Below are 11,140 nucleotides of genomic sequence, written 5' to 3' on the forward strand. Positions count from 1 at the left end.
TTACAGGGGAAGAGAACATGTGGCTGAAAGGGATATGAAGTGCTGAAACAAAAAGCAGGGAGGAAAAGACAACAGAAGGATGTGGTATACACAGATAGAGAAGCAGTAGTTTAGGGGCTGCAGAACTGCCCCATAACCTTTGGGAACAGACAAGCACCAAATAGAACAACTATACATCACTCTGTGCAAGGAGCTAATTTTGCTTTTGCAGAAAGCAACAAACGTCTACCTACCTTTTGTGCGTAATGCAACTACAGTTATCTAATTTTATCACATATAATAATATATGTATATATTGTAGTATATATACTATATATATAAGGTAGTAGATTTGTAACTAGTTGTGCACTATTTACCCAGTAGATGCAGACACCTGCAATCATAGTTACCACAAACAATTACTACTGTTTTTATACTGTTATTAATGATTATATATGTGAATTAGAGGTCACCTTAAGTCTTACAGCAAACACAGATATTAGCAGCTGACATTCTTTTCCCACCGAAAAGGAAGAGCAAACCAAGGTTTTCTTACCTCTGAGTACATAATTTTCCCAGAGCAGAGCAGAGCAGAGCACAGACCCAGAGTGGTGTGTCAGCTGAGAGTTCTTCTGGAAACCAAGGCTCACTCTTTCTCCTGACAAACCTATGCCAACACCAGCAGAGCAGAACGTGGTTTGCTGGTAGATGTTATCAAACTGATATTGCTGGAAGAACTGGGAAACCTTTTGGGTGCTCACGCTCGGAATTCTGAAGAAGGGCTTGAGTGCCTTAAAGTACATACCACACACATCATTTAACAAAGCACTGACTTTTGCTTTGTGGGATTTCTGCCCATCAGGCTACTCAGAGCACCACGATTTTTCGGAACACGGGTTTTGTTTGTGTAGAACCGCAGCTCCTCTGTTGGACGTTAGAATGCCCCGGTTTCTATTGCAAGCCCAAGTTGATCTACAGATGGCTCACCGCGAACGGGACGACTGCGTGACACAGCGCCGCACCTTCTGAACCTTCATTTACAAAGCCTCACCTACACTTCTGTAATTGGAGCCCGGGTGAGTTCTCACGGGTAATCTGGTAAGCCTGTATTAATACCGTGAGGAAAAACAACGACAAAAACATTCACAACATTTGGTACAGAGGCGCTAGAAAGATTGAGGACTCCGAATTAAGCGAGAAGTACGAGATTTCGATAGAATTCCCTTCGGGTCCTTGTTCAATCTGCCTGTTTCAAGTTAAGCTAAGTCCTAACCGCTGCAGATCACACTTAGCAGCCTTTCCCCGCCACCGCGAAGCCGCAACCCTCACCCACAGACCACAAGAGCGCTCGGCCGGCGCAGGCGCAGTGCCCGCAGCAGTGCCGGCGTTCCCGCGCGGATGGCGCCGCCGCAGCACGCAGGTGCGGCCGGGTGGGGCGGCGCGGCGCAGGTGCGGCCGGGAGGGCCGTTTCGCCGCCTGCATCGCCGCCGCAGGCCATGTCGCGGAGCGCCGTGTCGTCGCCCTCCGGGGCCGCCGCCGCCCCCTTCCCGCCGCCCCCGCTGCCCCTGCAGCCGCCCTTTGGTCCGGACGCGGGTCCCGGCGGCGGGCAGGCCGAGCTGAAGCCGGTGCGGCGCTTCATCCCCGACTCGTGGAAGAACTTCTTCAGGGGGAGGCGCGGCCGCGCCTCGGGCTGGGACAGCGCGACGTCCGACATCAGGTACGTCTCGGACGGGACGCCGTGCTCGCCGCCCGCCTCTCCCGGCCCGCCGCGGGTGCGGCCCGGCTGCTCCGGGGAGGGCTGCGCGGGGTCGGGCGGCAGCTGCCGCTCGCAGGAGGCCGAGGCCATGCTGCGCGGGGACTCGCTGGGCGCGCCCACCGGCATGACGTACAGCGAGCAGGTGGAGGCCTACCGGCAGCGCTACGCCTACATGAAGTCCTGGGCCGGGCTGCTGCGGCTGCTCGGCGTGGCCGAGCTGCTGCTGGGCGCCGCCGTCTTCGCCTGCGTGACCGCCTACGTGCACAAGGACAACGAGTGGTACAACACGTTCGGATACTCGCAGCCCTACGGCTACGGCACGGGCGCCGCCTACGGCGGCTATTACTACAGCGGACCCAAAACGCCCTTCATTCTGGTCGTGGCCGGCGTGGCGTGGATCGTCACCATCGTGCTGCTGGTGCTCGGCATGTCCATGTACTACCGCACCATCCTCCTCGACTCCAGCTGGTGGCCGCTGACCGAGTTCGGCATCAACGTGGCCATGTTCCTTCTGTACATGTCCGCTGCCATCGTGTACGTCAATGACATCAACCGAGGGGGGCTCTGCTATTACCAGCTGTTTAAGACGCCGATAAATGCCTCTTTCTGCCGTGTGGAAGGAGGTCAGACGGCAGCGATCATCTTCCTGTTTGTCACGGTGCTCATCTACCTGATTAGCGCCTTGGTTTCTCTGAAGCTGTGGAGGCACGAAGCAGCCAGGAGGCACAGGGAGCAGATGGAACAAGAGGTGGGTCCTGGGGATCCTTTTGGTGGGCACAGCTGTAAGGTCTGCTGTATGCAGAGCAGGCCCTGAGCCTTCGGGGCTGAGCCTTCAGCCTCAGTTATGGATAAATAACAGGTGCTGTGAAGATGCGACCCAGAGTCTTTTTCTATTCACTTTGGTAAGGAACAGGTGCTGTTTTGTGGAGTAGTCCATTCTGTTCTGGTGTCACGTGATGAAGTACTTCCGTGTGTGTGTTTTCCAAACAAAGGAAAGCACAGATCATGTGCCTGTTGAGCTTTTTAGTAGGGTTGGGCTTAAAGATGACTCATTTGTTTGGAGACCACACTCCCAGCTTGTGAACTGCTACTGCAAATGACAGAATATGAAATGCTGATTTGCATTTTGAAGCAAAAATCCAAGTGACTACTTCTTGTCTTTTCAGCTTTATTTTCAGTTGTACCACGTAATCACGTGGGGTGGTGACGCACTGAACAGGTTGCCCAAATAGGTTGTGGATGCCCCATCCTTGGAGGCATTCAAGGCCAGGCTGGATGTGGCTCTGGGCAGCTTGGTCTGGTGATTGATGACCCTGCATACTGCATTGGGGTTGAAACCAGATGATCATTGAGTTCCTTTTCAACCCAGGCCATTCTATGTTTCTGTGATAATGATAGTAATGATAGGGCTGGTGTCTCAGTTCTCAATTATTTCACCTTTTCACTTAATCTGTTTTGCATTGCTGCTGGCCTTGCTCCTACTAAAACAGCTCAATACTCACCGAGTTAATGATAAACTGTCATAGTGTAGACCTAGCGCTGACATCCAGGGTATTTGAAGTCTGCTTAAAACTTATTCCACATGAAAGCACTCTGAAAAGCTACTAAAAATCATTAAAACATAACATAGCTTAAAAATACACATATGTGAATCTTACAAAAGCCTACCTTAAGTAATCATTAAATAAGCATTTAAATGATTTAGTAAGAGAAAGCAAGAAGCTGCATTCCATCTGCTTTATGATTGTATTTCTGTTGATTTCCAGCATTTTCATTTTCTGTTGGCTTCCTTACCAAGATCTTGCATGAAACTGAGACTCACCTTCAGGGAAGTGAATTGTAGATGTGAGACTAGCCAGTTTTCAACCAGTTTTTAAATATGTCCTGCAAGAATGAGGTGATTTATCTGTTGTTATCCACGTTCTTTTATTCTAGTTACTTAAGAATATTTTTAAAGTTAACATTTCTATCATATAAACTGGGATCAAGAGAGTGCCTGTGCAGAGGAGTAGCTGGTTGGTTAGTGGCTAGTGCACTGCTGTGTTTTCTTAGCAATGAACTAAGGTGTGGGAGACACTGGAATGTGAAATTTAAAGGCGACTGAGAAGTGGTTGGAGTATTTCCTCTGTGTTTTTCCTTACAGCTGTGCTGCTGAAGATCTTGTTCTGGGTTTTCTTCATTCCACCATTCTTCAAACATCTTCAGAGCACTTGATCTGAAAGCATCCTTTTGCTAAATACGTTCATTATTTAATATAATTACATAAGAATCTGCAGCTTGGCTTAAAATATATATTAAGTATCTGTGCTTTTTGACTTATTGTTTAAAATAAAACTTAAAGTTCTGTATGATTTTTTTTTTTTTTTTGACAGATGAAAACACAGTTGTCTTTACCAGACAAAAAGGTAGGTAGCAAATTTATTTTTCTGTTTACTGGGATTCCCAATTACATGCTATTTGATGTTTTCTTCATTATTTAGTTCTTTTGTTGTTGTTTTCCTTGGAAAAGATTAGGTTTAATTCTTCAGCATAGTCAGGAGAGCATTCTCTTGCTCAGAAGATTTGGAAGAAGCTTGTGCAGAAGTTACTACTGGTTTGTCTAGGTTTTAAGATTTGCTGTCAACAGTATGTGCTTCTACTCTGTTTCATTAAGTGATGGGTTCTGTAGTCTTTATCATAGAATTTTGCAGGCATGGTTATAGTGGCAAAGCATCTGATGCACTACATGTTTTAGGGTTTAGTTTTTTCCTTTTGGCTTCCTGTTAAAGTTGGAGAGGAGCCAGTGGAAGCTCACTGTTAGGTTTGCGTTTGCTCCTGTTATTGTTAGACTGCTCCAAGACTCCCATACAAGCTTTGAAATACCAACAAAAGAAGGATTTTTGTGCTTCTGCTGCACAGATTTGCAGGTGCGCATGCTACAAAGGTTGGACAGGATTTTAATGCAGTCGATGTTGATGATTCCCAGAAAATTTATGGAGTTCTTTCACACTTAAATGTCTCCCTTTAAATACTGTGAGATCCTGCCACTGTCTTTTCCGTTGCTTACTTCAATACTGAGTCAGAAGCCTTTTTGACTCCGTGTGACATTAATTCTGGATCAAGGATTAAATTGTAGAATTGCAAGTAAGGGATCTCTAGAGAACAGGGTGATTCATGTTTATCCACAAATGGAATGGATATCCAGAACACTTCCATAAGCTGTTTTTTAAGATACGTGGGACAAATCTTTCCAAGCCCCAAATAAGTATTTGTCTGTTACTGGTACAGGTACTGGGTTCATTGCCAAGAATATTAGGAGAAACTGAAGATAATCATTTTAAGTTCTTAACTGTGCAACTCCTTCCTGATTTTCTAATTGTAGTAAAGCATGTAAAGAATGTATGTGATTTGTCTGTGCGGCTGCTTAGGACTTTATTTCTGTCTTCAAATTCACTGGATACTTTACAGAACTTGTATATTGCATTTGAATAAAATCTCATTTTAATTAGAACAATATTTTTTCTTTTCAAATTTAGTATACTGACAGTGATGACACACCAAGAGAAGAGGTCACTTACAGGCAGCTTAAATCAATGGAAAGGAAACCAGAACTACTTAATGGCCATATACCTGCAGGCCACATTCCCAAACCTATAGTGATGCCGGACTATTTAGCGTAAGTGACTTAAGTTTGTTCATCACAATCAGTACTTTAATCATGTTTTTCAAGCAGCATTTCTTATATTCATGTTTTCTCTGCACGTGCTATAGAGACTTACAATTCTTGATCAATGCCATGGGCACAGTAATATAAATAAATGATCTGAAACTTAACAAACAACCCCTAAAACCCAACCCAAATATTGGAACGCACTTAGAATCTAGCTTGTAATTACCAAAGGAACAGAAGACACAGGCAATATTCATGGGAAATTTCTTAGCTTTTTAGCTCTATAAATTTGTCTAATCTTGTGTGAGTGCTAAATTGGTAATATCTCTTTTAAAGGGTCGGCTTTCCATGTTATCCACAATCTGTTTTTTCTATGATTTCCATGATATAGCGGGTGGCAACCCTGCTCGCAGTAGAAGGGTTGGAATCAGATGATCTTTTCAGTCCTCTCCAATCCAAGACATTTTTGTGATTCTGTTGTGAAGTATAAATTAGATTGATTTATACACTATTTGGCATATATTTCAGTGGTTCAGATGTGGGAAAGCTTCAGCAATCATGAGATGAGCTCACAATACAGTAACACGCTACCGATATCAAGACTCTGTGTGTTTGCTGAAGTCTGATGTCTAATACTAGTCACTGAATATTTACTTATTTTAAAGGAAATACCCAGCAATTCAAACAAATGAAATGCGGGACCGGTATAAAGCGGTGTTCAATGATCAGTTTGCTGAGTACAAAGAACTGTCTGTGGAAGTTCATGCTGTATTAAAGAAGTTTAATGAGCTAGAAGCACTGATGAGACAACTTCCTCACCATCCTGGGAGCATATATGTGAGTACCTGTGAAAAAAGGGCTAATGGAAAGCATGCAGCTTCTAACTTTATTTGGTTTAATGTCTGGTGATGCTGGCAGTGGCTCAGTAGAGAGATGGTTTTTCTCAAATATGCCATTTCTTATTTGGTCATCCATCTAGAATGCAGTGATATTGTATATGTGTTTTTCTGTTTTTTCATGTTAATAGTGTTAACAGTTAATAGTTTGAATAAAACAAAGTTAACTTGTTTTCACTATTTCTCAAGTACAAAAAGTACAACTAAAATCAGAAAAGATTTGATAACTGAGAGATTGACTTTTGACAAGTATTTTGCAGAGTTTACATGAAGGTACAGAGGATGCTCAGTGTGTTTAAAAATATGTGATATCTCTCTGCAGGAGCAGGAAAGGATATCAAAAGTTCTGCAAGAATACGAGAAGAAGAAAAATGTGAGTGTTTTCAGCTTTACATTTCTGGCCAATCTAAAGAACAGAGAAAATGTAAATAGCACTTCTGATAGAAATTTGCTACTAATAGAAATAGCCCCTAGCTATTACAGGGCTTTGTGTATTTTGTATTTTAACTCTTTGGCAAAAGTGGGACACTGCCTACCCCATTTGTGCCAACAGCCTGTTTTGGAGAGTGATTCTCTTAGCCAGGTGAGGATAAAACAGTTAAATATTTTCATCTTTTAGCATTTTCCTTTAGCATTTAAAGGTCTGTTTGCTTCTTGGGGTATAGTTTGTTTATATTCACTAACTGACATGGCCATCAGATACATCAACAGAAAAGGTAGTCTTACCCTTAAAAAGAAGTTTTATTTTGTTTTGGTGTTTTTTTGTTGGTTTTTTTTTGGCAGCTTGAGACTTGGGTAGACTTCCAAAAAGTAATTTCCAGCATAATCCAAAGAGTTTCATTTGGTCATTTTTAAGTACAGGCAGTAAAAGTGTACCTTTGTTCTTTCAAAACATCATCCATTACAAGTACCAGTCGTTCTTTTTAATTAAATTTGTGTTGTGTCCATGTTAACTCAGTTTCATTGCTTTTTTGGAGGGGTATTTATTAGACATACCAGAACACATATATTAAATAAAAATTATATAGTAGAATGTAATTTACATTTGCAGCCTTCTTTTTTAAAAACGGTTTTCTTTCCTGAGTAGCTGCAGTGTATTGAAGCAGAACTTCTTTTTCTGGCCCTTTGTGAAGGAAGGGGAAACAGGAAATTAAAAATCATGGCCAAAGAAAAAGTATTATTCTGGAGAGTAATTATATGCTGTCCTTAGCCAAGAGCATTGTTGATAACAGACTATTACTGGATATACTGAAAGCATAAATATTAATGTAAGGATTTGTGTTTCCTTGGCAGGATCCTGCATTTCTGGAGAAAAAGGAGCGTTGTGAATACCTAAAGAATAAGCTTTCTCACATAAAACAACGAATTCAGGACTATGATAAAGTTATGAACTGGAAAGTACAAATTTAGCAGTGCCTTGAGCTTGGATGTAATATTTTTCTAGTTTTTAAATCAATAAGCATATTTTAAAGTATTTATTTACTCTCAGATCTGTACACTTTCAGTGGGGATAACAGCTGCCCGATCACTTTGTCACTTCATTAGATATTGTATTTTACTGATAAGTTTTATATGCAGACTCAATTATAAATCTGTGTAATGAAGTTGTCAGATATATTTAGAATATCAGTGTTAACATTCTGCTTTTTTTAGACAATACATAGCCTGACCTCTTAATTAAGCATAGTTTATTTGAAAAGCTGGGAAGTCGACTAGAGAAGGCAGTTCTAAATACTGTGTCAAAAATATGCGTACCAATACTGTAATGATACAGATGACATCTTAATGGTATCAGAAGGAGTTGCATTGTTCTCTGTGACTGGGGTTTGGTGGAGTACTCGATCATACTGAGGAGTTTCAGCAGGTAGGAAATGAGTTTTACAAGATGGCTGTATTTTCAAATACACTGTTGCATATAAGAAATTACTGGGAATTTTGCCTTATAAGAAATGCAGAATAAGTTCCTATGTAAGGAGAGATTGTATACTGTCTTTTTGTTTTGTTTTTATGCTCCTCTGTAGAGGTGATGCAACAAACTTATAAGTGACCTTAAAAGAAGAGTGGCACTGAGTAAAAGTCACGTGTAGTGTTCCACTAGTGTTGCTGTAGACCAGGGTGATCTCCGTATATTTCTGGGACATTTCAGTAGGTTTCTATTGGGTTAAAGAAAGTGTACTCGTTCTCTTTGTCAGCAAGGAACTGGACTTCTTGCTTTAGCCCAGTTTAAGGGTATGTAAATGCTGCTGTTTGTGAACTTCTTATTCAGAGATTAAGTACAACAAAATTAATTCTCAAAGCATAAATTATTAGCCTCTTTTACAAGGCCAGGAATGTTTTGTTTTCTAGAGTGTATCTTTATAAATTCAATATAAATTTTAATCTGTCCTGGGGTTGTAGGTTTATATATGCAAATTTTCACATAAGCCAGTGAATTTTCTCTTTTTATCCTTTTCCACATCTTTTTTAAAAACTTTTTTTACCTAGTAAAATTGCCGGAAGCGTTGATAGTTTCCTTGTACAGTTTTATATAATTACAAATGGACTATTTTTCTGAAATGCATTTTAGTTTCATTAAAAAAAATGAAACAACTTAATGTTGTTATTCCATTACTTACAGGATCATTTCATTGTAAAAAAAAATATATATATATATATATCTATATATATATACACATACATATGTTGCCACTGTTGCTCACTATTGAAAACACATTAATACACTTAACTCTGAGATTTATTTCTGGTTTGATTTTTGAGCTCTTATTGTCACTTATGTTACAGTCTTGAGGTTTCAACTCATTTCCATACATACAAAATTGACTTCCCAGTTCTATCAGCCACTTTAATCCCATGAGTTTTAGTAGGTAAAGTAAATAATACAAGACACCATGAGAGAGTTAGAAAATGTGGCACCTCCTTATCTGATGTGCTTCAGCCTTCGCCATCTGGAAGATCTCTCAGTATTTCCCTGTCTGAGGTCAGATGACAGTCTTACATTCTGTTTTCCTGCTTTTCCCAGTTGTCTCAGGTTCAGGTTTCTCTCGTCCTCAAGGAAGAGGAGACCTCTCTACCTTATAAAGTGGCTGGGCTGAGTGTTTTATACCTGCTGTAGTGTACACGTTCTAAAGAACAAGATTTGTTTGTAAGCTTCTTGTCCAAGTCCCTTCAATGTAAATGCCCTTTCGCTGTATACTTGGCTTGTTTGTCAGTGGAAACTTCAGGCTTTGCATCTGTACCAGAAGTCTGAGCGTAAGGAACTTCTTTTTTTTTTAACGTGTTACAAACAGTTGATGGCTGTGATGTTTTTGGTGAAATCACAGAATTAATGGTTGGGGCTGTAAGAGACCTCTAAAAATCACCTAGTCCACACCCCTGTCATGGGCAGGAACACATCTCACTACATCACTTTAATAAAAGCACCATCCAACCTGCCCTTGCAACACTTTCTGGGATGGAGCATTCACAACTTCTCTGGGCAACGCGTTCTAACCACCTTTCTAGTAAAGAATTTGTTCCTATGTCTAGTCTAATCTGCCCTGTTTTAGTTTAAAAGAATTATACCTTGTGCTGTCTCTGCAGGTATAAAGTTTTTCTTCATCTTTCTTTTATCAGACCCCTTTATATATTGAAACAGTACAGTAACATCTCCTTATAGCCTTCTCGAGGCTGAACAACCACGGATTGCAGCCAGTCTCCTGTACAGGAGGTGCTCGAGCGCTCTGACCATCTTCATGGCCCTCCTCTGGACCTCCTTAACAGCTCTGCATCTTTCTTGTGCTGGGGTTCCCAAACCTGGGTGTGGTATTCAAGGTGAGGTCTCAGAAGGTCAAAGAAGAGGGAGACAGTGAATTCTCTCAACGTGCTGGACGTAATAACTTCTTTAAATGCAGACAAGGATGTATGCATGACTGACTTTCTGGGCTGCAAGTGCACATTGCTGGTTCATATCCTATTTTTCATCAGCCTCTGTCCTCAGGTCCTCTCTGCAGGGCTGCTCTCAATCAATTTGTCCTCAAGTCTGTGCAGGTATTGGAGATCGCCCTGACCCAGGTGCAGGAGCTGTTGAACTTTGTGAGGTTCAGATGGACATGGTTTTTGTGTTGTCTCTGTGTATGGCATCCATTTTCCTCTAGAGTGTCATCTGCAAACTTACTGGGGATGCACTCAGTTGCACTTCATTCATGAAAATACTGTATGGTGTTGCTCCCAGTATGGACTCATGAGAGACAGCACTTGTTACTGGTTTCAGTTTGGACACTGAACTGTTGTCTCTTAACTCCCTGGATGCAAACATCCAGCCAATCCCTTACTCATCCAACAAATACATATTTCTCCAATTTGGAGGCAAGAGTGTTGGGGGACAGAGGCATATCAAGACCTTATGGAAGATTCTGCACCTCTAGTAGACCTTTCTGCTGTAAGAACACTGGACTGTATTTTCAGCCTCCCTTTGAAAGTGATCTGAGTTTCAGTTTCTGAGAAACTTGCTTCTGGACCTTCAGACAGTGTCTGTATGACCTCTGCAGAACTATTGTGCTTCTCTTTCTGCTGATTTTCCAACACAGATTTCAGAGAAGTCAAGATTCGTGCAACAAGAATTAGTTGCTGTGAGCTTAAGCCAATGAAGTGTAGGATAGAATCGAGGAGTAAATTTAGCAAGAATTAGTTAGAATTGTGAGAAGTGATCTTTTGATGCTCGTAAGGGCAAAAAGATAAAACTAAAGTTAGTATACGATTATTGCCTTGGTCTATCTGTGCAGTCTCTTTAGTTTCACCTTTATGATCTACGTGGTTGCATGTATATCTAAACAGTCTGCTCTGTGGCCTTACTAGCGTGACTGGGTTTTTGCTTAAGGCAGA

At 41.6% G+C, this 11,140-nt stretch overlaps 1 protein-coding gene across 1 annotated transcript; it reads left to right on the plus strand.

The window, feature by feature from the left end:
• The first annotated feature begins 1,426 nt into the window (after positions 1 to 1,426).
• MARVELD2 (MARVEL domain containing 2) lies at positions 1,427 to 8,869 on the plus strand. Its single transcript, XM_424965.8, has 6 exons — positions 1,427 to 2,483; positions 4,108 to 4,140; positions 5,251 to 5,390; positions 6,050 to 6,221; positions 6,603 to 6,653; positions 7,574 to 8,869. Exons 1-6 carry the CDS (start codon positions 1,476 to 1,478, stop codon positions 7,688 to 7,690), a joined length of 1,521 nt encoding a protein of 506 aa, XP_424965.5. The 5' UTR covers positions 1,427 to 1,475; the 3' UTR covers positions 7,691 to 8,869.
• Positions 8,870 to 11,140: the final 2,271 nt, after the last annotated feature.

The sequence above is a fragment of the Gallus gallus genome, chromosome Z (assembly GCF_016699485.2).
Source record: "Gallus gallus isolate bGalGal1 chromosome Z, bGalGal1.mat.broiler.GRCg7b, whole genome shotgun sequence".
NCBI lineage: Eukaryota > Metazoa > Chordata > Aves > Galliformes > Phasianidae > Gallus > Gallus gallus.

Coding starts and splice junctions, on each gene's coding strand:
- MARVELD2 (XM_424965.8), top strand. CDS start 1,476: ATGTCGCGGAGCGCCGTGTCGTCGCCCTCCGGGGCCGCCGCCGCCCCC. Junction 2,484..4,107: donor GGGAGCAGATGGAACAAGAG/GTGGGTCCTGGG, acceptor TTTTTTTGACAG/ATGAAAACACAGTTGTCTTT. Junction 5,391..6,049: donor GTGATGCCGGACTATTTAGC/GTAAGTGACTTA, acceptor CTTATTTTAAAG/GAAATACCCAGCAATTCAAA.